At 37.4% G+C, this 27353-nt stretch overlaps 1 protein-coding gene, 1 long non-coding RNA gene and 2 other non-coding genes across 10 annotated transcripts in view; 1 reads left to right on the top strand and 3 right to left on the bottom strand.

Annotated features, from left to right (window-relative positions):
• Nucleotides 1-1570: 1570 nt before the first annotated feature.
• On the bottom strand, nucleotides 1571-27016 carry NAP1L4 (nucleosome assembly protein 1 like 4). 6 transcript variants are annotated; one of them, XR_009958546.1, is made up of 16 exons: nucleotides 26922-27016; nucleotides 22920-22951; nucleotides 21887-21948; nucleotides 20382-20481; nucleotides 19235-19376; nucleotides 19003-19089; nucleotides 17349-17474; nucleotides 16570-16641; nucleotides 14175-14314; nucleotides 13456-13601; nucleotides 11909-11931; nucleotides 11167-11286; nucleotides 10855-10884; nucleotides 9487-9564; nucleotides 8365-8402; nucleotides 1571-2857 (listed from the first exon to the last, which is right to left on the bottom strand). XR_009958546.1 is itself a non-coding variant. In XM_062577146.1 (16 exons), the coding sequence occupies exons 2-15, from the start codon at nucleotides 22931-22933 to the stop codon at nucleotides 8397-8399; spliced, it is 1125 nt and encodes a 374-aa protein (XP_062433130.1). In that variant the 5' UTR covers nucleotides 22934-22951; nucleotides 26922-27016; the 3' UTR covers nucleotides 1571-2857; nucleotides 8365-8396. The 6 variants fall into 6 exon arrangements, 4 of the variants coding, with proteins under 4 accessions (XP_062433130.1, XP_062433131.1, XP_062433128.1 ...); XM_062577146.1 differs by having other exon boundaries at nucleotides 9487-9543; XM_062577147.1 differs by lacking the exon at nucleotides 8365-8402 and adding an exon at nucleotides 22677-22724 and having other exon boundaries at nucleotides 9487-9543; nucleotides 20382-20483; nucleotides 21888-21948; nucleotides 26922-26993.
• Nucleotides 15509-15629, bottom strand: LOC134141721 (small nucleolar RNA SNORA54). The gene has a single exon (XR_009958704.1). It is a non-coding gene; the product is annotated as a small nucleolar RNA SNORA54 (small nucleolar RNA).
• LOC134141722 (small nucleolar RNA SNORA54) lies at nucleotides 18684-18811 on the bottom strand. The gene has a single exon (XR_009958705.1). It is a non-coding gene; the product is annotated as a small nucleolar RNA SNORA54 (small nucleolar RNA).
• LOC134141152 (uncharacterized) overlaps nucleotides 26579-27353 on the top strand; it is a 23045-nt gene continuing 22270 nt past the window's right edge. The window contains exon 1 of one of the 2 annotated variants that reach the window (XR_009958548.1): nucleotides 26579-26652. This is a non-coding gene — a long non-coding RNA (uncharacterized LOC134141152). The remainder of the gene's footprint in view (nucleotides 26653-27353) is intronic. The other variant, XR_009958549.1, reaches the window with a different exon arrangement.

Below are 27353 nucleotides of genomic sequence, written 5' to 3'. Positions count from 1 at the left end.
ATCACATCAAAATAGCATGCCCCTACAGACCAAATTTAGTTTCCTCTATCAGGTTGCTGTAAGAGTAGCCACTCACATATGCATGCAGATTAAAGGTTTTCTGGTGTCCCCTCATCACTTGCAAAACTTCCTGCTTTATTCTTCACAGACTGCACCAGGTTATTTGGCTTAGGGCACAGTCTTCAGAAAACACCAAAAAGGAGACTTTATCCTTTTCTACTGTACTTTATTCCAAGTAGATCAGCCTTACTTTTCTTTTCACACACTCGCTCCTGCGTTCACCATCCAGCCTGAACGTGCCCGGCTGCAACCTTCTAACAGGTTTCTTGATCTGCTCTTGGCTGCTAGACTAGCTCAAGTACCTGTTACTTTCTTCTCTTGTAAACATTTACAAAGCTTATAAATAACATCTGAAAATACAGAAGCGTCTTGAATGTTCATCTTGGCCATTATCAGCTAGATCTCTAATTGCAAGGGAAAGGCTAGGTTTTGACAAGATCTGTTTTCTGTTGGGCTGTGTCAACTGACATTAACTGAATCTTAGCTCAGCTTTCCCATTACTTTCCCTAGGATGAACATCTGGCTCATCAGCTTAATCACCCCGCATCTCACTCGCTCTTGCTGAATCCTGGCACATTAAGCTCTCCCTGTTCTGGAATTTCCCGTTTTCTCAAAACTGAAGTTAGCCATTTGGGATTCATGCACATAAATTACTTCAGTGTGCTAATTTGCAGATGTTTATCCGTAGGTAGCAGAACTCCTATTTAACCACATAGTAGAAAGTACTTCCTCGTGATGTGGGAAAGGGGGACATCCAGTGTCTTTTGATACTGCTCAGATACCTCTATTCAATGTGCCTACTACCACAAGCCATGTGTGCAAACTCCTTACCCTCACTCCCATCAACTTTACTGTTACCTTTACACTCTTACGGCATGGCTGCTGCTTTCCCTTCCCCCCAGGATTTTGACCATGAATACTCCGCCTCTTCCCCCTGCCAGCCCCCCACTTTCTCCACAGCTCTCTCACTTACTGACTGTAGCCCCAAGCCTTGCCTACAAAAACTTTTTAGTTGTAGTGCACAACCCGGCTGTATCCTTCTCCCCTCCCATTATAATTTGTTACCTTACTGCTGAAAAATGTTTGTTGTTCAGGTAGTGACCTGGCCCTGTCTTAACATGCCACAAGCCCCTGTGTTAGTCTGTGATGGAACAGCACAGGGCATGAGGAATCACCAAGCCTCTGCCACCTTGATGTTGCCTCAAAAAATAAAATAAAATAAAAATCTCACACCCCAAGCCCTTCAAAGCATTCCAGCCACCTGGAAGTTAAAAAGGGCTGTGCACTTGCATACTGAGCAAGTTTGTTCCAATTTACATCAACCAACTCCATAATGCAACTTTTACAAGGGTGACTTCCCCTTGCCTTCTGGCACCAAAGGAGACTAAGAGCATGCTCACACAAGAGCTGCGTGCTTACTGAGCCACACACCTGGCAGGCCTCCTTACAAACTTCACAGGTGGATATTCACTTATCCTAGGAAGCATTATGGACCAGACAGCCACCACCATTCATGTTTCACAACTTTAATAGAATATTCTATCTATTCTGTACAAATTGAAAACACTGTATTAAGTTACAAATGTGTAAGGTAAGGCTGGAGCACTCTACATGCCTGGTCACAGTGTTGATACAGCTGCTATTCAACTGCTGCCAGAGGTTGGCAATGGATGCTGAAACTAGAAGTGTGTACCTGAAATGCTGCACAATGACAAAAGGTAGTTTTGAAAACTTCAGAGCTTTAAATAAAAACAAATTGTGGAATGGAATAATTTCAGTGTTGCAAATAAGACACCAAAACTTCAGATTTATTGAGCTGAATTTTGTTAAATTTGTGTTCATAGTGAAAGGTCCTTCCATGCTGGACACTAAGCAATAAGACTACTGGAAATTTTCTGGTTCTTTGGCTGCAACCCACTTCCATCAACAGCAACAGTTTGGCCTTTATATTTTGATCTTCATCCAGAAGAGTTGTCATTTTGATGCAAGTTCATTTCTTCTGTCTAGACTACTACATCGAGACCAAGTCAAATTTTTGTTTTACAAGTACCCATATTTTTATGCAAAACAGGAAGAATATTTTCAAGTATATTAAAAACTATTAAAAAGCACTAATTCTGTCAAAGTACTTACAAACATGAATAAATAAATAGAAAGATGAACAACTAAGTCTCAAATATGACACCCCCTTCAATGAAGTAAAATTACTTCAATTCAATTGGTTTTACTGAGATAATAAATATGACATTTAAAGCTGCTCAAGCACTAGTTCAATTTGTAGGTTGCAAGAAACATTAAAAAAGGGGGAGAGGGGAACTAGCAAAAAAGTCATATTGCTCTATCTGTTTCAGCTACCATACATGTAATCCATTTAGTTTAGCTTCTCAGCACATGTGCTATTCCACAATTTTCAATGTTTAACAAGAAAATGGATAATCTTCACTTGGTAGTCTGGACTATTTCCCCTACACATAGGGCACAAGGCTCTAAAGGCCTACTGACATACTTAGCTACAGTGTACCAACGGCTGTAGAGTGTGCTTTATTTAAACCTCATATTTCCCAAATGCATTGAAGTTGCCACTGTACATGTTAAGCAAAAGAAAAAGTTAGTGAAAATCATGCATTTTAAAACAAATTAATTTTAAGCATTGTTAATAAGATTGTGCTGCAGCGATGGAATATCCTGAACTGCAGGCCAGGTATCCAAATATTTGTTACAAGTTGTTCAAATATCACTTTGAAGTGGTATTTCCTTATTACTGTTGTTTGCATTCAGCAGGTTGGCTGGAATCTTTCTGTTTAAAAGGAAAAAGAGGAGACAAAAACCACCAATGGTTAAAAAATGAAATGTTATACCAAGTGATTCAGTAAACAAGAGAACTTAATCAATCATATCTCTAACTAGATAAAAACTGCATAACACATTCAACAAGACAAAAAAGCCGCATGTACTCAGGCTGTATCACAAAGGTCTGAACTGCAGTCATGTTTTTTTCCAACTGCTTAAAACCGTTGACTTTTTAAAGCTACATTTACATGTTCTACATTTTAATCAAATAGGCCAAGGTTCAAAATAAAAAGAGAATGAACCATTTTCTACTCCCCTCAACTAAAGCTCATTAGAAACTGAAAGTCAAACTGAATACTTTTGCAATAAATTGTCACCTCCTCCTCAATTTGAGGAGGGAGAAAGGCTGGGAGGTCAGGTTGCTTTTTTTGCAACAAAATTTTTTAATCAGAAGCATTGCCCTTGTTACTGAAGGTGATAAAAAAAAGTGTAACTAATGAGTTGGTTTCTTCTAGGTTCTGCATCACTAGCAGGTAACTATTCAACAATTCAATATTGGGCAAGTCCCTACACTAATTTGAGTATGCAAAACTAGAAAAACCTTCATTACAAAGCAAAACCACCTCCTCTGGCAAAAGGAAATGTATTTGGAGAAGAGAATAACTACTCAAACAGCTAAAAGCTTCAGGTTTTACATTGCACCTTTTTTTTGTTGTAAAACAGAGTTCTTAAAGCAGAAGAGTATGCAATATTTTTTCCCTTCCATTTATTTCCCTTTCTACCCTAGTTATTACAGTTTATTGTAATTCAAATATCAATTACAGAAAATTGCTCAATTCTAGTAAGAGAAAAACACTGCTGTAAAACATTGCATCCTGAACGTCACTGACCACAAAACAAAGTGTTTTTTTGGTAACTATCCTAAAAAAGAGCTATAGAATTGTAGGAGAAGTAAGCATTTAAGCGCTCACTATTTTTCACGTGACAAGAGCTAAAACGAATCTAGTATTTCATCTACAGTGAAACAAAATGGGTTTAATTAAATTTATCACAAAATTTGCCCTTGATTACCTGTGCTAAGTCCAAACTATTAAGTTTATTTTCATTTTTCCCTTCCTGATTTAGACTGCTTTAGGGCTATAGTGGTCAGTCATTCTCATTAGAAGTCTAGATTACAGGCAAATTCTCTCCTTTACATAAACATGCCAAAGGCTTTCCAGAATTCTTCCTGTGGTATTCCTCTCTCAAGCACATCTTGCTAACTCCAATGCTGTAATTTCTCATCTGCTTAGGTTTCCAAATAACACTGAAGTAAACCGATTTTCACCAGTTTGGGCCTAATCACAAACAGGAATTCCCTCTTGAACAGAGGGATGTGTTTACACAAAATACAGTAGTCTCTCTAAAAAGGAAAAGTATCTGACTGTCACTGCTACCCAACATTTCTCTCAAAACACTTTTCAGAAATACATATTTTCCTTACTATTGTTTTGTATTTGAACACAGCAACAAAAGTTCTCAGCATTTCTTCTCCCACACATACTCTGGGTAAGAGCAACCATGATCAAATGGAAGATTTTTAAATAGTTCCTAAATAACTGATGTTCTATCTCCTTCCTTCCTATTCACCTGTTACGTTTATTACACACATTTACGTTGGCCACTGCAACCCTTTTGGCCAGTGTTTTAGTAATCAACCAAAACCCTTATGTCTTCTAGTCAACTTCACTGTTTATACTTGTCTTTAGTTCTGTAAGCATTTAAATCATTTTATTGCATATAGATCTTTATCCCAGAGATTATCAAATTCCTTCTGAAGGATCTTTAAGTGTTAATGACTGCTCTGAGACAAATGTATACTTCGAGAGACACTCAGATATGAGAAAAATAGTAATAGTTCATACTTATTTTAGCTTACAGCTGAAGGCCTATCTTGATCATACATATAACCCGTTTAAGTGGGCAAAAGTAACGTGGGCAATACTTCAGACAGGAATTCAGGTTCTAGCATAATCAATATTCTTATACCATTTCAGAAACGCAGCACTAGCATTACACTTTGAAAGGGCTCTTATGAGCGAGATAGCCCTTGAGCTCTAAATTGCCTTCAGTTACCTGCCAGCCCCACACAGAGCATCCTAGTCAAATCCTGAGATGACAACAGTACAGGTATACGACTATACACAATTTTCTTCAAGTTGGAGCTGTCCTGTTAGGCACACATAAATTGGAAGTTCTTTGGCCTATAAATGCATCCTGGAGGGTCAAACCAGCAGGCTCCAAAGTGCGTGACAGAGATTACATCCACTTTCCATCATGCAAGATGATTAGCCTGAGCTTGTGCTTCCCACAGTGCCTGCGAGCTGACATTTGGTCAGTGACCGCTACTGTAGTGGTCAGATTTATTAGCCTCAGACAGACCCTGTACTATTTACTCCCCTATTCTAGTTAGATTTCTCATTATGCTGTATTCTTCTAAACTAACTTCCCAGGATATCCTAGAAATGGCGGTGAAGTGTGTCAACCAGGAATGAAAGACCAAAAAAAGGACTCCAACTCACAGATGAGGAATCACATCTTAAATATAGTATCAAACACATACTGATGTTTGCTATCACTACTACAAGACTGCTACCATGGAGACAAGAATCCTTTTTGTCCTAAAGAGATCTTCTAATAGTGGTTATGAGTAATGGCTTCACATAAAATAAAAATAATTCTGCTACTATTTAAGTCTTTAAATCAAGTATTGCATAACACTTATTCTGTGCACAAAGGAGTTTTTTTAAAAAAAATCTGGACCTTTGATTCCAGTTTGAGAAGCTGTTCCAAATGCAGATACGCAAACCTATTCTGAACCTTTTTTCCCTTTGTTAGCAAGCATAAGTGTAAACATTTTTGCCATATTACCTTACTTTATCACTTGCTCAGGATTAAAAAAAATAAGTCACTGGCTACTATGGACCTGAACTTTTTTCCCTCCTAGCACAGCTCAAGAGAGAAACCTGGGCTACCTAGCTTATGCACAGGACCAGCTTGCCCAGAAATCAGCCTTCTACATCAGCTCAACTACATCAACAGTTTGTGGACCCAGAAGACATGTATAAAATTGAACGAGGAAGTTTCACCTAAAATTTGCAAGAACAGAGAGCTAAATGGAGGAGAAAAGCAGATTGGGAGTTAGATTAATTTCTCTACACAAATTGTTTCAATGGTTTAGACAGAGCACACAGCTCCCACCCATTTGTTTAATCTGGTGTCTTACAGAATGGAGGCTTAAGCCCAAAGCGCCTGTGACATTTATCATAGTATTTAATCCTTTTAAATTAGATCCTTTTTGCATCGAGTTGGAGGGGGGGGGAGAAGACAATGGCTTTCTATTCCTTTTCAGTGGTTAAGTAGATTAGGCAGGATATTTTCCTAGCTAATTCAAAGAAACAATACAGCCTCCACCTCCTTGCTTTTTCAAATCTCTTTTTGTGAAGCTTCTGTTACACAAGAATCCCATCTGTGTAAGCAGCCTTACAGCCATAGACAGCCCACCAAGTTCTCTTGGGGGCTCCATATTTGATTCACAAGCAGACTTGGCTGCCAACAACAGTGGGATCAACGTATACAGTAGGCATTAAAGCTGATGTCCAGTCAAGCAGAGAAGGAAGAAAGCCTTTCAAGTTATTTCATAACTTCTCCATGAAATAGTTAAAATAAGAATATCAAAGCTAAACAGTATCTCTGTTCATTTCCTAATCTATATTCTTGAGAGAAAGCAAGAATATCAAATAGACACATGGGAAGTAAATTTGAAGCTAAGCAGGGCTAGTAAGCAAGTGTGTGAACTACACCTACAAGTGGACAAAGCACTGCAAAGATTCTGAAAATGAAGTTACTGCTTACAGATCTTTCTACCACTACTATTTAAAAGACAGACCAGTTACTTTGAAGCACGAGTAGTCTCTCCCTACAGCACAGATTTTCAATTCATAATTCAAAATACTGTTCTACAGTAACCATGCAATTATTTCTCTGTTTGAGAATACAATCAGTCATTGTGAATTAAAGGCAGTTAAACGAACAGGGCACTCAAGCAGATAAAAAATACACTAGATAAAACAAGCTGCATTTTCTTAGTATCTTCTGAAGTTTGATATCATCTGACTGCTTAGCCTTCCAAAGCCACAACTTTTAGGTAGCGTAACTTTAAGCTATGTTCTTTGTACAGATCAAGTATACTTCAAACTGACAAAGAGTGCAAGGAAGGAGAAAAGGTTTTCAAAGCAAAAAACAGAAATCCACAAGTGTTGATATTTACATAGTGAATGAAGTGCAACAATAAAAAAGGTAACATAGAAATGACTGAAATGGTAAAATTGGTTTAGAAAAAAAATGGACTAAAGAACAGTTATTTTTGGTGCAAATGAAAAAAACTACTCTAGACGTAAGGAAAGCCGGGAGTGAGGAGAGCAGGCAGAAATAGGGCCAAAGGACAGGAGCGAATGAAAAAAATAGTTTAGCGGCATAAGCTATATAAGGCAAAACACGAATTCTGGTTCTGGGTGGAAAAAAAAAAGACTGACAATTTACAATTGTAAGAAGGAAAGAGCTGTGTAACAGACTGCAGCAGGATGTTATATAAGCTGTCCTGACAAATGGATGTTCTACTACTTCAGGTGAATGAACAATACATGTATGCTGAAGTAGGGTGGTCAGCCTTTCAAAGCACATTAGATTGGAAATAACAAGAACAGCACTCAATTTTGAATTGAGGAAATGCAGAGAAGGGCATTATCTATGTGGAGGCATAAAGAGTTGGAAGTAGTACAGCTTCTCATAAATAACCAAAGAAACAGAGATAGAAGCCTAACTAAGATGCAGCAGCAAAGTCTGTTGCAGGCAGAGAACATTCTCTGATGCAGCGGAAGAAAGGGGAAAGGAGACAGGATACAACAGAAGCAACATTTAAAAATAAATTAAATAAAGGAGATAGATAAGCAGGTGAGCAAAACTCTTCAGAATCATGAGCAGTCCTTGACGTAAGGGCCTCAGAGTGACTGACTGCCTTTGTCAGGCAGCATAAATAAAGAGAATGTGGGAAAAGACACACCAAACAAGTCAATGACTTACAAGAGTTTTAAGAGGAAGGAAGGAGACACTTAAAATAAAAGTACAGTGGAAGCAGTTTAAGAGGTGCAACATCAAATCAGGAACAAGAAAAAAATCTGACAAGTCTCAGTATCCTTTATCATCTGTATAAAATAGTTTGACCATGACAAAGATAAAGCAGAAGTTGTGCCAGGAAGGCAAAGAGGTCATTCTGATAAAAATCTATTCTAATTATACAATTTAAAGGCATTAATCTATATAAAATTTCTTTGTATTTCTGAGCTACTTATAAAACCTAAAGCCTGAAATCCCCACTCCCCCATTTCTTTTCCCCATACAAGAGAAAACAAAAACACACTTCATGGCTGCAAATGGGAATCTTGGAAGTTAGGTATGAATGGAATTCCACCTTACCTAGAAATGTATGAATGATAAACAGACTTAAATTACACCTAAATGGGAAAAAATTGAAAGGAACTGTCAGCATGAATGAAAAGTGAAATGTACAAAATAATACAGGAGGCAACAACCACAACCTTCCAAAGTACCTTAAGATGTTTTCCTACAGAATACTAGTTTTCATACTTACTCCTTTAAGAGGATCTTTGTTATTTAGTAGAAACACACTGTCTCAGAACATTTTTCCTCAGCTGTCCCACATTTTCCCTTTACATTTCCCTCTGCATTTTGACCTTTAAGCTACACTCAAGATTATCACTTTTACTGCTCTAATCCCATTTGATCAATCTTTCCACAATACAGACTTATTTTAGTAAACAGTATTTCCCATTAATAGAAGCTTAATCTTTGACCAAAAAAAAAAAATCAAGCAGTTGCACCTTTTTCCATCTGTGCCATTAGACAAATTAAGGCAATGTCTTAAGAACTAAAAGAATGCAAGTTTGCCATCACTGTTCTAGCTTTACTAAATGTAAGTTTGAACTTTATGCTGACTGAACAATTGAAAAATACCTACCAGAAGAAACTCAAACCCATATCAAGACTGAGTTTTAAACCACGTCTTGTGAGGTTTAAATTCAGAAGTTACAGACCAGCTTTTTGACTTCTAGCTGAGCATTGACATGTGATGTCTAACCTGCTGCCATTAAGACAACTAAAAAAAACAACTTTAAAATAAATAAATGGTCTGCTCAAGGCTTGTCAGACTAATTTTAAGTTGAAGTCTGGCCACAGAATAATAATTCTGAAGAGATTTTTTAAAAATGAAATAAAACATCCAAAACAAAAAATGGAGATACCCATCATGAAGTAGAGACACAGAGTTAGGATTTCCCCACCACCACCTTGTTGCAGGCTGGGAGACAAACGTTTTCTTAATTTCTCTGAATATTAACTTTTAAGAATAATGCGAGTACTGAGAAAGAAAAACAAAACAAAAATGACATTGCTGGGTCAGGAGTTAGCATCCTTTATATTTTACTAATCTTTTTACAAACTATTATCTTAATTATGATACTGATGATTAAAACCTGTATTATATTAATAAGTATGCCTAAGCAAAGAAAAAAGTCTTACCTTAGGATCACTCTCTGCATCTTCCTCTTCCTCTCCCTCCTCTTCCCCCTCCAGCTCCTATGACAAAATAGAGATAAACTAACAGAAATTAAAACAGGTTAAAATGTAGCTTTTTGTAATGGAGGAAAACCCAAAATATCACTGCATTTCAATACATTTCAACCATCAACATTAAAACTACATAGGCTGGACTAAAAGAATCCAACTTTTTTTAAAACAAATCTTGCATTAACATTTTAAAGGAAATCTGAAATGCAGATTTTAAACATTTGGTGAGGTTTAAGGCAACCCTCCTACATAAGCTGCTGAAGCCTCCTAGCAATTTTCAAAAATGCTCTCACTTGGAATACCACCACTTGGAATTTCACAGTTCTCAGAGTTAAGTGTACTCCCCTAATTTTCTCCTTTGTTTTGACCTCCTTCCAAAGACTGTTCATTTGGATTTCTATGGACAGGCTACATATCTCTGCAATGATTTTTGTACAACAGAGTACAGAAATACCACAAATGCCTGTATGCAAGTACTAACACTGGGTACTGCAGACAGATTTAAAGTTACATGCACATTTCTGCCAAGATCCAGCTTAAAAGTTTAGCCACTCAAATGCTGTAATGCCGTAACTCCATACTGCAGCTTGCAATGGGAGAAAAGAGACAGCACAAAAGCTGCCAGCTCACAATAAACCCACCAGCTTGATAACTTCTCATGCACTCCAGTCTGGTGACTTTGACTAGAATCAGGTATGTACCTTTAACTGACTAGCAAAAACACACTAAAAGCAGCAATAAAAATGCAATTACCTGTCATGGATATTGGTTTATCCTAAGGTGTGGTATCATTTAGTAGTTTTATGCAAGGAACTTCATGTTACACGTGTGTTCATACAGCACTGCAGTAAGCAAACCAGAGTTCCTGCTATGCTTGAACTTTCAGCCTAAATTAAGCCCTTAATATTAGCAGTTGCTTCCCTTACTGTTTTCAGTTTACTTTAAGCTTGAGGCATGGTCCTTGCCAATGACAATTAAAAGATAACAGCTGAATTCCACTACTACCAAAGTAACATATTTAAAATATAAGCAGGATCTTCTCATGCAGCTTTCAAAAGAATAGTATGTTCTTAGTAATTTTGACTCATATCAGAAAGCAGCTCTTGAAATGCTAGAAAACTGATCAAATATTCTTATAGAAAATAACGATATCAACAGGAAAAACACAGCTTTTATAACTCATGAATGCTGAGTTCCTGAAAAGAGCTACTATACACAAGACCATATGTACAACTGTTTTCTGCTGCATATTCAACTATTTCAGGAACCTGAATACATTTAGTAATTAGCCATCTATAAACAATATAGTATGTGTCTCACCTCCTCTTCACCTTCTTCACCTTCTTCGAACTAAAAAGCAAAACCAAGAGTTTTAGCTTCACTAGTATTTACATGAAAACCTTCTGCAGTAATAGATCAGCACATTCAAGCATAGTACCTGAATGTAAGCCACTTTAGAAGCAAAGACTAACAATTCAGCTGTGTATCTCTTTCCCATTCCCAAGTAATTATGAATCTCTGGGTTTTTCGTTATTCTCAAGGAATTGTTATATACATTAGTCTAATCACAAAAGTAAGAGAATGTTTGTATGTACAGGGCGTTCTATAAAAAAATGCTGATAGCATACATACGTTATCATCATCTTCTATAGCTTCCCCAGTGAAATAAAGCACAGCACGAGGGACTATCCTTTCACGGAAGAAGTGACCAATTTCAAAATCTGCTGCTAAGGTAAACTCTGAATCTTCATCCTGTAAAGCAAGTCAATTTGATTTTACTACTAATTATATAACGTGCTACAGAGCAGTGAAAAAAAGTATTTCAAAGTTACAGGTTTGACTAACACCACACTGTCATCAACATCTACTTTTAGATCACTCGCACTTCACAGCATACTTAACTTTATAACAATTTAAAAGAGATATCAGAAGTCTAAATCCTGATCGGGGAAATTTAGCTGTATTTCATAAGTTTAACTGTTCACATATAGGCTACTGAAACACATTCTATTAAAAAGAGTCATCTAGACTTTGCTTGTTTTTACACCTGACATCAGCTTTAGACTGTTTTGTGAGAAGTCTGTTACTAACTATACAGGACAGCTGAGCGCTAAAGAAAATAACAACCTTCCCCCTCCTTTTCAATGATTATTATAGATGCTGTATTGGGTTAGCAAGATGCATAACAGCAAAACGTCACACAGTTACCGACAGAAGTCGGTACCTTTTATCAAGATTAACCTAAACTTCCACAAAAGCAAAAGTCATGAAAATACACAATCTCTTGATAGAAGATTCTGAATATTCAGTACAGAGACATTTGGCAAAAGAAATACAGCAAACCAATCATGCAATTTTGTAAGTGTAAACTCACCAATGACTCTCCATCACCAGATACTACAAAGAGAAGAGATAGTAAATTCAACAATTTACACAGTCTAGCCCATCTATTTAAGATGGCAAAATATATTATAAAAACCTTCTCACACTCGAAAAACAATGGGATTATACAGCCTTCAAGAGCTAACTATCAGAGCTTTAAACACAATTCAGATTCATTTCAAGTCTAACCCACAGGAATTTAACTTTCAAGTCAACACATCACACTTGCAAGAATTAAGTCCTGCAGTAAGAACACCATTCTGATGGCAAAAGTTTTTATATAGGAAATATTTCTAATACATACAGACCAGACACTTTCTCAACCAATGGTGCACCTTTTATCTGCAGTAATGCTGTAATTAATTTACTTTGCTACAGCACTACAGAGTTGCTACCAAGTACATTGCAAACTCATGTCAAAATATTATTGCTGAGAAAAGGCCTGGTACTGTAATCACCACAGACTTCATCAAAATGTGGTTTAAAATTATCTGTGCAGGACTAAGAAATAGGGTTCTTTTTGCTTCTGTGTTTTTTAAAGATACCACCACTATCTCCCCCCCCCCCCCCCGAAAAATAGGTTTCCCTCCTCTATTCAGATGCTGTAATTGTGATCCTACTGTGAGAAAAAGAAAGAATCCAATCTGTTTGCAAGTTCCAAAAGCAAGCATCAACTGCCAAGAGACAGTCTTATACAGCTACCTTCAGACTATGTCTGACTGTCCTTTAAACCATCATGAGGCAAACAGATCACCATTACTTTCTGAAAGCAGTCTCTACATATGCTCTATATGCAAACAATTTTTTCTTTTAACTTTCCAACTTCAGAAATACTTAGCTGCTTCATTCCTGTATAAAGAGGAATTTGTAATGGAATTTAGAAAGGGCAGGTAGTTCATAAAAGAGAAATCACATGACTGTATCAAGAACCAACTTTTCACAAAAGTAAGGTTCTGTTTAGTGGGTCTCTGAAGTCTAAAATACATTGTTTTTCAAACACAGCTAGAAGCAGCAGTTCCACAGGAGATGATAATCAAGACAACAGCATTTTTGGAATAAACCTAAGTTGTTTTGGATGTGTGCTCATGTATTTTAATACTAGGTAACTACTAACATTAGGAAGGCATATGAAACATCAGACATCATAATTTAACCAGAGGAAACCACAGAAAGTTCCTTCACTTAACACGAAAGTTTAAGTGAAAACCAATATGCTGGCACTAGACCAGAACTGAAAGCGAGTTCTTCCCATGTTAAAAACCTCAAACTGATGTATAGAGCCATCCTGTGGTAAAACAGGGCAACTAGAAGATTCTACAAGAGCCTCCATACAAGACAGGGTCCCTACTTAGGCTGCACACCAGTGGTTTCTGCAGATTTTTGCCAAGAACAAGATAAACTAATGTGTTGCACTCTATCTTCTTCCAGTAACAAGCAAGTACACAATCTAGCAGCAAAGATACAGTTTGTACATTTAAGCTGGATTTAAATATAAACACATAGCATATTTTAATAATCCTAATACCTATTTTTACTTACCCTTTATTGGATTGAAGAAGTTAAAAAAAGAATCATTAGGTACTTGTTTAGTAATAGTCCGAACCGTGCCTCGGCCCTTGTGTTTTTGTTTTTTCTTGATTGTTTTAACCGTGACATTTTTTCCTTTCTTCCAGTCAATAGTACACCTGGAGATAACATACGAGAAACAGCATTTTAATACAGGATATCAAGTGAGATAAAGAACTGAGCAGAGAATAACAGACATCAAGATAAAGATGGTTTCTCATTTTCTAGATAAAGCTAATTTTACAGACAATCTTGCCAGATACATTTAAGCGGTCAGTGTGTAAGATGCACTGCAGTGCTAGAGGATATATACATGTTGAAGCTCTGAAACAAAAGAGCTTCATAGTTTGTCTTGTCAGAGTAATCACCGAAGTAAGACAGATATCCCACCCCGATCCTTCCACCACCTAGGTGCTTTAATACCTCTTTGCCCATTTGGGTTTTAAAACTAAACAAGTGATTACAACTATTCCAGAAAATGTGAACAGTAGAGAATGATTTTCTAAACAGCAAGACTTTTTTTTTTTTTTTTAAAAAAAAAAAGGTTTTCTCAGTACAGGTCAAGGCACTGCCCAGTTACAGTTAATCAGAAAAAGTTTTATCACCATTAATTACACCACATTAAAGAAAAGAACATCTGGAAAATATTCACTAGAAATTCAAAGCATCTTTTAAGCTCAAGTTTTCCTTACCCCTCACAATCAACTATTTCAGGTCCTTCAAATGAAAAAGGATCTGTCTTGTCTGGCTCCGACTTCATCTTGTAGGTTTTTGTCAGAACTGAATTAGAAAAGTAGTCATTGGGCCCAAAGTGGAACTCTAATGAGAAAGACTACAAAAAAGTTCCATGATAGTTACCATTAATTTTCATTTTTAGAAGAGTGAATCATCAGAACTACCATCAAACTCTCAACACAGGAAAATTAGAAACTTAATAGCAAATGTGTCTTTCACAGTGGCAAAAGCAGGAAATGAAGAATGTGAATCAATTCTATAAGTGCAACAACTAGAAAAGCCTTGGTTAACATTAAAATTCAGATTATAACCTGGTAACCTACTAGACTTCATTCACCTTTACATATATTACTGCTATCTAAAAGCAACCTTAAAAATAAGTTCTTTAAGAAAAGTCTGGGTTTCTTATTCTACAAAATTTTGGTTGAAATCACTTTAGAAGAACAGGGGTTTGGGGGGGGGGGGGAAGTGTTGAGTATTTTGAGTAATCTTTTTAATTAATTTTGCACAAGCCAGTGTACTTAAACAGGGCTCTCTACCATGAGCAAGAGTTTTTTCATTTGAGAGCAGAATACCCTGCAAAAAAGACACTGACTTAACAGACTCAAGTCTGACTAAGACTACACGTATCTTAACCACTTGGAGCCTGAAAAAGGCATTTCTGATCATATTTGGGTTGACCTAATTTATTTCTACATTCTTCCTATAGTATGAGAAAGTGTTACAAAATTCAAACATTTTCCTTATTTTAAGCTAGTTGAGTCACGTACCCAGACTGGTCATTAAGGTTTCATTATGCTAGCTAAGCATCTTGACATCCAACAATCTCAGAACAAGTTTAGCTTTAATGTGAAATTCAGGGAAATACATGGAGCCCTTGTTGCACCTGACTTCTATTTTAAATGCATATTTGCACACACACACACACGAGAAAGTAAACAAAGAATACCACTAAAGCTTTAGTTAAAAGCTCAGACATAAACTAAAGTGAACACAATTTAAAGGAAGCATCCATATATTAGTGTAATGAGACAGATCTACTTCTGAAGGACAGTAACTACAGTTGATGCCTTATGGTCAAGGCAAATCAGAAATTCCCAACAATTATGTATTTCCTTTGGTTGCAACTTAAACCCTAGCAGAATTAGTGTTTTTATTACACATCAGAAATGCAATTTTTGTAATCGTTGCTAGCAACTGCAATAGACAATGCAGCAATTCTTAATAATTAGAAAATACATTCACACAAGACTGAAGAGCAGGTTTCATTCAAGAGGTTAGGAATGCATCCATTTGTCTCCAAATACAGAAGAGACACAGAATTTGTCAGCCTTCCATTATTGGATTTCATGTAGCACTGGAATGGAACCTATTCACAGGCATATACTGTCAAGAGGTTACGAACAGTGCGAGACAAAAAAAATCCACTGATGTCCTAAGAGTAGGAGATCTTCAAGTTAAGGTACTGTAAAAAAAAGAGCTGAATAAGAACAAATAAGTAGTTAGAGTTCAAAAAACCAATTATCCAAATTATCTGAATGCCACTGAGTATGTATGCTTCAAGGTATTTTTAGAATACTTAGTTCATGCTTAAACACTTCATTAAATTCATGCCTGCTCCCTCAGACTCAATAATATTTGAGTGTAAAAATTCCTAGTTTGTCTCCGTCCCTACTACTCCCCTTGCATATTGTCAACTCAAGATTTTGGTATTAACAGGAGAAACAATGAGGACCAAAAGTATAGTCTATACAAATTAAGTGCATCAATCCATAACAATCTGTTTTTGACACAGCATCTGTAAGATAAACACCATGTGCTGAACTTGTAGACAAGTAATTTCCGAAAAATTCAAACTTGAAGTTTAAAATTACTAATTTGGTACATTTTTAAAGGCTAATACATTTCCTACACTTCTGCAGAGGCACTGTATTCATCAATTACTTTAAACAAAAATAGCAAGTCACATATTTCATTTCTTATTCTGATGAAGCATTCTTCAGTAGTATGCAATCTTCTCCACAGTAGATTCATTTTCAAAGCAAAAGCAGCTATTTCTCTTTGCTAGTAAGAACAGCTTATTTGGAATTTGAAAGAGAAAATGAAAGTGAACTGGCTCAGATCGAGCAGAATTAGAATTTAGAAACTACAACAATGACAGAGATAAGGCTAACGATTAGACAGGAAAGGGTCAGAAAACTAGGGAGAAGTTTTAAAAGCCAAAGCACGGAGAAGCTATCCTAGAAAGGACCTCCCATACATTCCAGCAAAACAGAATGGAAACAATACATTTCGAACTGCTGCTCACATCATTACTACAATCTTCATAAAAAAAAACTAGAGAAAACTTACCATAGGCTGTCCAGGTTCAGAGAACTTAACTTTAATATCCTGCAGGTGTTTCAAGATTGGTTCATCATATTCCTATGAAGGAAAAGAAATGCTTATTGAGCAGGTAGTATTTAACCCACTTGCTTGAGCTTGCTCTTGTAACACCATAGGACCTTGTACTTATTCAAACCCTTCAACTGAAGTTCAGCTATGGATCCAAATTCTGTATGACTGGTTTGGCCCAAATATCACATGCCAAATTCTCAACCACTAAGCCTTGTCTTCAGTAAGAAGTACTACCTTACTACGCTGCATGAACACTACCAAAAATTAAATATTTCATTCATGATTTTTATTGCTGACAGTATTCACAGGCTTCGGAGTATTACTGCTTAACAGCATGAGAAGCAACTAAGACAACTGAGGGGAAAACACAAGACATTTAACATTAATTCAACCAATTCACAGGTACACTAAAAAAATACCCCTGCAAAAATAATCCTGGACTAAGTTAACAAAACCAACGAATCTGTTGTGACCAGTAAGTAAACTTGCGTTTTAGTATCTAAAACAATCAAAATCTTGCTTATAAATTTGGGTCAGCTGTTCTGCTTCTCCATTGCTAGCCTGCGAGGCATCTTAAGGAATAATATTAAGGATTCTGAAGAACCATAAGCTTTCATCTTTTACTCCATCCAACATGCAAACACCAGTAATTTTAAAAAAGGAACAAAAAACAAACAAACAAAAAAAAGGTTCAACACATGACAGAAGCTACCCTTTTCAGAGAAGAAACTTACTTGTACTAATTCACTTAGCATATCTACATTTCTAAAGATTGTAAACCAGAAGTCTGGAATTCCTTTGACATTTGTCTCTTCTGCTTCTGCCTTTTCTTCTATTACCACTACATTTTTCAGATCTCCCTGTGAAACAAACAAAAAAACATTTAAGTAATGATACCATGACTTTTCAATATATTGAAATAAGCAGAGGTAGATGTCCAGGATGTTTGCTATCTCTGAAGTTTTCTTCAAAGAGCTTTTTAAGTGTAAGCAACTGTTTTTCCCTGTAAAAAAAGCTAAGAGACATAATAGGTTTACTCATACACCTAGAAGTATACACAATGAATTCAGACTCACTTGTCTACAAATAGTAAATAGATTGAATGAGAACTGCAGTAACTTTACAAATAGTTTAAAAAAAAAGCATTTCTGCTTTTCCACAAATAAAAAAAAAATACAATGTGTCTGTATTTTTTATTCATCTCTTCCCTGTAGTCTCATGTGTCATTTACAGTGTTCCATCTAAATTTTAAAGTTAGCCTCTGCCCTTGGAAATAGTTGCATCTTCCCTACAGTTTGGTAGTACTAACACTTGGCAGTTTGCCACTATAATGATTATTTTTCATTGTTACTGTCTTGAACAGTTAACCTTTTACGATGCAGGATTCCCTCATATAACTGCGGTCAAATACCACCAGAAATGAATGACTCAACTCACTTCCTCATTCCACAAAACAGGAAATTTGCAGTTTGAATTAGCTGTATTGCACCTTTTGTTTTACACCACTAGGTAGCAGCAAATACACACATTCTTTTAAACAGTAGCCATTTGGGTTACGACTAGTCAAGAGCATGAATCAGCAATTTAATTGTTGTCTAGACCTCTTTCCAGTCTTACAATTGTGTGGAATGTTGCCAGTCGATGCTGTATACACAAAGCCTAACAAATCTTCTTGCTTATGCATGTTGAATACTGTTTCATGCTAAATCTCAGGAGACAAGTAAAAATACAGAGAGATTAATTCATTTGGTAAACAGATGTCTCCAAAGAAAACTGAAGGGAAACAGGACAACAAAAAATGCAAAGAAAGTCTGAGAAAATAGCAAACATGGCATCATAAGTAGGTTGCTTCTCTTCAGAAAAGGTTCAAGCTGTAAGCGTGTGCTAAAACAATTACAGGAAAGTAAAAACCAGCCTACCTATCACAGCACCTTTCCTAAATCTAGATATCATCTCCTCAAGAGAGGAGTACAAAGTCAGTAACCAGCACACATGCTGCTAGATCAATTCCATTTTGCAACTAGGAGACATCTGCGTGCCAAATCTGTGTTTGTGGAAATTAAAGCTAATCATGTCCCCCAAAATAAAGGGGACAGGCAGAAAGACAGCCAGTCTTCTATTATCTTGGGAAATGATGTAGCACTGGAATGGAACCCATTATCAGGAAGATACTGTTAACAGGTTACGAACAGTGCAAAAAGGCAACATTTCAATTTGCTTAAGTTATGAGCTTAGCAAGGCTAAATTACATGTTTAAATGCTTTTACTGGATATAACAGCTTATCAGCATAACATGATAGATACAAACTTTACTACCAGAAGAATTCTTCAATGAGAAATGCTGTAATTAATTCTGAAAAAATCTGTTACTGTCCAACCTATACTCACAGCTAGTTTTTCCTCCTCCTCATTTTCACTGTGCCACTCTGACTCTGCATCTGTAGGTTCAGCTTCTCCATTAATAAACTCTCTTCTCTGTCCAAGAAAAGTTAAAATAAGTGAAGATTAACATTTTCTCTGGACAAGCTACTGACACAAGCACAATTAAATATATCAGACAGAACTGACTCAGCTATAAGGAGAAAAACAGTTCTGTAAAGATATATAATAGTCTTCCTACCTTATCAAAAAGGGGTTGATAGAGTGCTGCATATTTTCTCTCTAGATCATGTACTTCTTCATAGAATTTAGCTTCTATATGGGCACATTTCACCTGGAGCTGTTTCAAGGCATCAATTCTTCTTTTCACTGCTTTTGGTAAACTAAGAACAAACACATCTGTAAGCCTAAGAAGTTAGTTGTCTCAACATTATTTAACACACTGTGAAACACACTGCTTATGGCTAAATCCATTTTTCAATAAAGGGTTTCAATCAAACATACATACTCCTTCAAAACTTATTCCAAGAGTTTATTGGGGGGGGGGGGAAGGGGTAGAGGAGGGGAAGGGCAGGAAACAACCTTCTACTCAGGATGTCCTCAAAGGTGTTCCATTCTCTCTGTCATTACCTTCCCTGTATATTTCAGAGATCTGATATTAATAACTTTGTTTAGGCATAAACTTACGCAACTAGAGCCATGCTGAGCCATCCATGAAAAAGAACTGTGTAAGTTGCAGGGAATAGTTTGGATTCATGGGTCATATTCAGAAACACACACACTCCCATCTGTACTTGATATTATTGGGAGTTTATACAGTCAGATTAAAAAAAAAAAAAAAAAAAAGCCTTTTCAGCATTTGTAATGAGGACCTCTAAAAAAAATAGCCAACCCTAGCCAAGAAATAAAAGCATTAATCTCCACTTAAGGTAAAATTTAAAAATGTGGCTCAGAGTAGGTCTACTCTACAGTTAATATAAGCCAAAGATTCAAACTTGGGAGAAAAAAAAAAAAAAGGCAGTTTTGCAGCTTTTCTGAAATCTTCTACAGATTTGATAGCAATTTTATAGAAATCAGTCATTAATGCAGTACATGCCCTAACAGGGTCATAAAAGCATGGGGAGGGAGGGAAAGGCTAATAAAGTTATTTTAAACCAAAACCATAACGGCCAAACAAAATACCACGCTGGACAAAAACTTGCTTTCAATTTTTGTGCAAATATACTCAAATTTGAGTGTTTTTTTTTTCCAAAAACAAGTCACTGGTTGACTTGTAACAGGATTCATTCTTCTTAATTATTTGTTCCAATTTCCTACCTTCATTATGCAGCAATGATATTCCACTATGCTTTCAGTCTTCCAAGAATTTTACTAGGCACTGTACTTACGTTTCAATATAACTTGAAGGAGTGAGCGCTGTATTGTCAAGCCGTTCCTGCAGAGCTGCCAGGACCTGTGGATTTTGCATCACCTGGTCTGCTAGCTTTTCTGTGAAGACAGAGAGTCACTCTTAAAACAAATCTGAATATATTCATAGAGCTCCTGTCATATTATGTCCATCTTACAGCAGTCACAGTAAAACACTAGCTATTTTCTAGTTCTCAAATATCAGCAACATAGTATGTTAACAAGAGAAGCAAAATTACTTCAGATTCAGATTTCATATAGACAAGATTGGGTAATAACCCATCCCTCTCTCTGGAAAAGCATCAAACCTCTGCTGCTATAAGTAAACAGCACACAGAGGACATGAGTAGATTTTCTGTCTTCCCTGGTATGCAAGAAGGCGGAGGTCCAAGTTTCTTGATCCTGCCTATACGCTAACTTCGGTTCACAAGACATTCCCAAATTTGCTAGAAGAACTACCAAATTATACTTCCAAGACACTTGTAGGTTCTTTCTACTTAGTCCCACTCTTGAAAGAGTGACAAAAAAAAAAAAAAAAAAAAAAGAGGCAACTAGCACTATGACCATTTACTTGGTCACTAATAACTTCTAGAACATCAAGGTACTTTTGCAATTTACAACTTCTCAGTCCAAGTGCCACCACTGCAGAAGACTGTTTTAATGGAGTTCAGATCTAAAATGCTTTTAACTAAAATTTAAAAATTTTTACTAGTAACTAGCAACTGCACAAGTGATAACAGTGGAAAGACCACATCTGCTTTTCAAATCTTTCTACTCTTTCTCACTGCTCTTCCTTCCATTCATTAAAATCATTAAACTGCACATCACACATTAACTTTTACATTTTTTTCCTCCCATAATCTGAATTGATTTTAAGAATTAGTCATTGGTACCTATGAATTGATATGTGATTTCCAAATGCAGGTCATGAAGGCTTTGTTAAAAAAAGCAGTAAACACACAGTGAAATATACTAATGTTTTACATACAACTTACAAATTCAAGTATTCAAGTTAACAACAGTGAAACTGTAGCTTTTCTGCATGCACACATTAACTTGAAAGTTTAAGCACTATTCAGCACAATTATCTGTAGACCTTTGAAAAAAAGAATTAAGAACTTTGAAGAGACATTCTTAAACAGATGCATTTTCCTACAAATAAAACAGTAAAGAACCAGCATGCATGCAGGTCTGCTCACTTTGATAACACGCAATTTTCAAAGTTATTAAAAGCTAGTTTTTCGCTATTACAGATAAAGCCTTTATTTTTCCCTGGGATGCACTAAGCACACAAAAGTCAGCCTAAAAGAGGAAGTATCTTAACAAAGTATACAATTAGCCCAAAAATATATTGTTTTAATTACATACATGTTTGTTATTAAGTGTCAGGATTTTGGAATTGTACATAAAAGCTACAACATGCAAGTCAACCGGTTTACCTCATCTTTGCACTGTTACACTACTACTGCTACTACTTACTTCTTACCTTTTTTGTCACTTGCATTTTTAGCAGCATCCACAGAATCTGAAGCAGTATCTTCTGCTTTACTAAGAGAATTAAAAAAATAACAGATCAAAAAGAATCACTTTGTAAAGTGTTAATATTTAAGCATAAAAACATTCTGAATTTTCAGTGTATACTACGGGCAAGATTTATAAAATATATATATAAATATATACACACACACACCTCTCACTAAAGGACACTTTTTTGCATCAAACTCCTCAGAACTGCAGTACAAGTTAGATAAGAAACTAGTTCTCCTAAAATGAATAAAAATTGAAGAAAATGCAAAAAACTTCAGACAAATTCATCTTATTATGTGACTGGCTGGCTTTTGGTCTTTACGAGGTACCCCTGGAAAGGAGAATGTTACTACCCTACATGTGAAAACACAAGACACTTACTTTCTTACCTCTATTATTTCTAATGTATTTTTTTGTCACTTAGAGTAAGATGAACAAGTGCTCAAAGCTCTTTGATCACAATTTCCATACTGAATTCTTTTGATTAATAGTGAAAACATTCACTTTACTGTAGAAAGAGATATTCCTTTCTCCCACAATGTCTTCTATTCTATTTCCTCTACTGGCATAAGAAAGGGCCCCAAAAGAGTCAGTCAGTAAGCCTTCTTGTACTTCCACACAGTTTACAGGTCGCAGAATATAAATTGGAAAATGCTTAAATTAATCTTAACTCATATACAAAAGGAGAAACAATTATCACATATGCCAAATGGATATTATTAGCTACCAGACTAAATTATCCAGCTTACCCTGGTGCAGTACAAGCCTTGAAAGACTATTGCAGCACAGATAGCAAGCTGAACAGACACCATGTAAAAAAAAAAAAAAAAAAAACTATTTGCTCTAGAAATACTATAAAAACTAGAAAATAAAACTATGCCTTTAGCATGCTTGGTATTATTTCCTTAGCTTATTAGTAAATATTACTTGTTAATAAATATTAATAAATTTATAAACTACATGAACTTTTTTCAAGAAAGAGTCCAACATACCTGTTATCTGCCATCTGTATGCCTGTTTCCACCTGCAAGTTGGAATATAGTGTTTAAAAACACCTTAACAATAATCTGTTTACTTCTGTAGAAGACAAAACAATATATGTCATTGTCCAAAACCTTAAGATAAATTAAGAGCTGCTGATTTTGCTAAAAAAAGTCACTGTGCATGATCTCCTACAGTAAAGAGAACAGTTCCCATACATCCCATTCAAAAGGGAATCTGTCAGCAGTTTTTAAAATATTCTGCTAGAAGCTTTCATCTAACCCTTTTAAAATTTATCTGTTAAGTAATCCAGCCTATGATCTGTTTCTATCAGAGCACAATTCAGACTACACTAGGAAACTCTAAGACTTGTTTTAGACTGCTTCTGTGTTCCTCTTAAAAACCAGCAACCCAACTCTCTTCCCTTACTCCTAGATACTGTCACAGCAAACCCTGATTTTTTAAAAAAATCTGTGCATAATATATTACTATGCCTGATCTGGAAATGATGAAAGTTCAAGTGAATTACATCAACTTCAGAAAGACTTCACTCGTATCACCAAAGCAGAAAAATATGCCTTACTTGCCATCTAATGGGGCCTACTTTTTGTGAGTAACTGCTTCTGCAGCTATTGGTGTTCTGCACTGCCTTTACCAAGAAAAGTGGTTTTGTCAGCAGCTAAGAAAGAAGAGCTCTCTACATGAAGATTGGCTTGAACTTACTGTGAGTGAGAAAACAAACAGGAAATGAGAAAGTTAAAGCTTTGGTAATAGCAATGGTTGGAACCAAGTTTAACCTAGCTGTCCTACCCCACCCCAAGATTTAAATTAGTTCTCCCGAGAAAATAGAGTCAGACTGCCTAATTTATTTTGCTATTATTTCTTTAGTTATATCAGTGGTAAAATATACAAGCTCATAGATCTATTTCAGAAATATAACATTTTTCTGCATTATAGACGCTGTTTATGGTAAATCAAAATAACACCTACATACTGTACAGATGTATAGGTGACATTATCTAGCACTATCAAGCTCTCAGGAAGGCAGATGTCACTCTGCAAGTCACATTTAAGAATAAAGAGAATCTTCTGTCATTCATATGAGTAAACAGGTCTGAACTTCTTAAAGTCTACAAAGGCAAAAGAGGCTGATCTTTAGCTCAGCTTCTAACAGACACAGAATAACGTAAGCCCTAATGACATCTTGAGTGGCAGTCAGAATAGGGGATCAGAGAATGCATGCACTCTGCCAGCTGTACAACACTGATTCTTGTCCTACCTTTTTAAGAAAAAAAAAACACCACTATAGCCACTTTTACAGGCCTGAAACTCTTTGCTCATTTACAGTAGTATTGAGTGTATATTTTAGATTATTCAACAGAAGGGGAAGCTGCTCAACATCTATCAAGTAGTCTGCAAGTCCACCATATCCATACCGTAAATTAAGTCCAGGAATAAACAAGAGGCTTCTTGAAAACTAGGTGTTTCAATAACCCAAGCATTTTTATTTGCATTTATTCTTGCTTTCTAACAAGATACAGTGACAATGCAAGCAATCACCTTGTAAAGCAAAAGAACTATCTACAGCTGAAGAAATACAGAAGCATCAGTTTTTCCTTCTATAGCTGACCAAAGACAGAAAAATAGAAGTTATGATTAAAAAGGTAAGAGATGGTAAATTGACCTAATACCCAAGTTCAGCCAACAAGTTATACGATCCTAGTCACTAATAGAGAAAGCAATAGTAAGCAAGTACAAAATGCAGACACACATTACTTAAAAAATACCCTGCAAGACTTGTGTCTTCCAAACTAGATCCAGAAACAGAACTAACGAAAAGTCTCCACTCAATACAAATAACAAGTAACTGAAGACTCGCACTACATTTCCTGCAGGGAACAATTTCTCAATCCTGTTGAGGAAGACAAGATTCTCATCCACATTAAAAAAAACATGGAATAAAATTGCCAGAACTTGAATAATTTTTAAATGGTAGTTTAATTCAACTCTATTGGAACAGATGTGAAACTGGCATGTTCTACATAGGCCATTCACCTAAGGATTGGGAACGAAAAATTAGTAAAACACCATTCCCTGGTGCAACTATATACTTTTTTTCTTAATTGTTTCCTCAAATTTTGTTCCCTCAGTAACTGAGAGTTAAGAGAGTTGAAGAGTTAAGAAATTTTCTAAAACACACACACAAACACACACCCTGTGAAATCTGTGAATCCCAGCAGCATTACAGAGGCGTCTTCCAGTGACTTAGCTGCTACAGACTTACTATTAAAACTGTTCTATAAAAGCCAGGGGGAGCCTGGGACAGGCAGAAGCAAGGTGATTTCAGGGAGATAAGTTTAAATGCACATCTGCTTGAAATTGTACACAAGCAGAGTACCAAGCCTTCATATTTATTGCCTTAGATAGCTTCCACATAAGTGAGCTCAGTTTGTAGGAAATGAAGACATTAAAAAATTCAAAAGAATACTCTAAGTTTTTATCATTATCACTGCCACCACCCACAAGAAACCAAATTTGTATCTTATTTCCTCTGCTCCACTCACTGTTTTCAAATAAATATTACAGTTATAAAGCTTAGTGGGAGGAGGGGACTACACCAACAACTTGTCCCACAAAGTAGGCTGCTGCAATTATTATCTAGCACAAACATCACATAGCACTAGTCACCTAAGAGCAGAAAATCAGAAACTCAGAACAATGCACAATCACAGCAGTCCAAGACATCAAAACTTCATTAAAAGGACAAGCAAAATCCTGAAAGATACAGCCTTGAAAGAGGCCTGTGCATTTAACAGCAAGAGAAATTCACAAAAAAAAGCTTCCTGTGCTAAAAAAAAAAATAAATAAAAAAAAAAAAAATAAAACACACACTTATTTCTTGCTGTATAAATCTTCCAAACAGAACCAGATGACAAAGCAAGTCTGTAACGGACTTCTAAAGGCACCAGAAGACTTCCAGCCACAACTGCTACTGCTCTCCGTAACTACAACAAATCAGAGAACAAAGTTATGACTTCCCCTTTAGGGCTGTTGGGATGTAACTTTTTGTATGGAAAATCAGCAGCTATAATAGTAATAAAAAATAGTTTAGAGGAAAAAACTCACTAATCTGTTCCACAATGTTGAGATGTTAGCATTACTTAAGCTCATCTTAGAAGATTTCTTGAGGAAATACTACTTCAGTTAGAAATAACTTTATATAAATTGCCTACAGCTTCTGCTTTTACCTGTATCTTGTACATTTGTTCCTGTATCTTTCAATATTGAAGACCTGTAAGCAGATGTTACAGGAACCAACTCGGGCAGATCCTATACATGCTTGTATCGCATGCAGAAAACGATAGTAGCAACAGGGAAAACCTTTTCTCCTCTTTTTATTTTTTTAAACACCCTCACTCTGGAAGACGGGGCTGGAATACCGAAGTGAAAAGCTGAATCTCCGATATGCCGCAGCAGACTAAGGATACACAAGATCATCGATGAGGTCAACCGAAAAGATTGCACCCGATCTGAAAAACTAAGGGCTTAATTCAACCCGAGTACCGCGCGGTAAGAGACAGAGAAACAGAGTTCACCACAAACAACAGCCCTCCCACCTCCTTCCTCCCCTACTTCCCTCGCGAGGGCGGGGGAAGGGAGGGCGCGCTGCCAGGCTCCCCGGGGAGGGAGGGCAGCCATACATGCGGCCGGACCCGCTCCCTCTTCCGCTGCCAGGCTGAGCGGGTAGGACTCCCTCTTCCCCCGACCCAAACTTCCCAAGCCGGCCTTAAAATGGTGCCTGACTGGACCAGGCCCGCCCCCCTCCGCCAGGCGGCTCCAGGCAGCCCCTCCGCCGGCCGGGCCCCACCCCGACCAGGCCCCAACGGTCGCCACACGCGCGCCCCAGCCCCACGCTGCGGTCACGGCGGCCAACGCGAGTCCTCCGCGGGCCCCGCCGGCCTCCACCCGCCCGGGGGCCGGGAGCGCGAAGCCACGGCCCCGCCGCGCCTCACCTGCCCGCGCCCCACGTCCCCTCACGCCCGCAGAGGCAGCAGCACCAGCCGCCAGGCTCCTCTCAGGCACACTCGGGCTGCGCCGCCGCCAAGAAAGCGCCCTCCCATTGGCCGAAGCGCGGGCGCCTCCCTCAGTAAAGGCACCGCTGATTGGCTCTAGCGCAGCCATGGCTGCCGCACCGCACGCGGGCCATGTTGACTATCCGACGGCGCAGCGCTCAGCCAATCAGCGGGCGAGTGCGGCCGCGCGCCGCGGGGGCGCGCTGGAAGTTGTGCGCGCGGAGCTGGCGGCGCGCGGGGCGAGCGCGTGACGCGATGGGGGGGTGGGGGGGGGGGGAGGGGAGCTCGTGTCCTTAAAGGGACAGGGGCCGCCGGGGGCGGGACAAAATGGCGGCGGCGGGCGGGAGGGCGTTTCGTAAGGGCTGCGGCACG

Source organism: Rhea pennata, chromosome 5 (assembly GCF_028389875.1).
Source record: "Rhea pennata isolate bPtePen1 chromosome 5, bPtePen1.pri, whole genome shotgun sequence".
NCBI lineage: Eukaryota > Metazoa > Chordata > Aves > Rheiformes > Rheidae > Rhea > Rhea pennata.
This window is presented reverse-complemented; position numbering and strand designations above follow the sequence as displayed.

Excerpts from the sequence above, each read along its gene's own strand:
- NAP1L4 (XM_062577144.1), bottom strand. Across the intron at positions 17,475-19,002 it reads AGGAGGAGGAAAAACTAGCT|GGAGATCTGAAAAATGTAGT; the intron begins GTGAGTATAGGT and ends TTTGTTTCACAG. Across the intron at positions 16,642-17,348 it reads TGCTAAGTGAATTAGTACAA|GAATATGATGAACCAATCTT; the intron begins GTAAGTTTCTTC and ends TTTCCTTCATAG.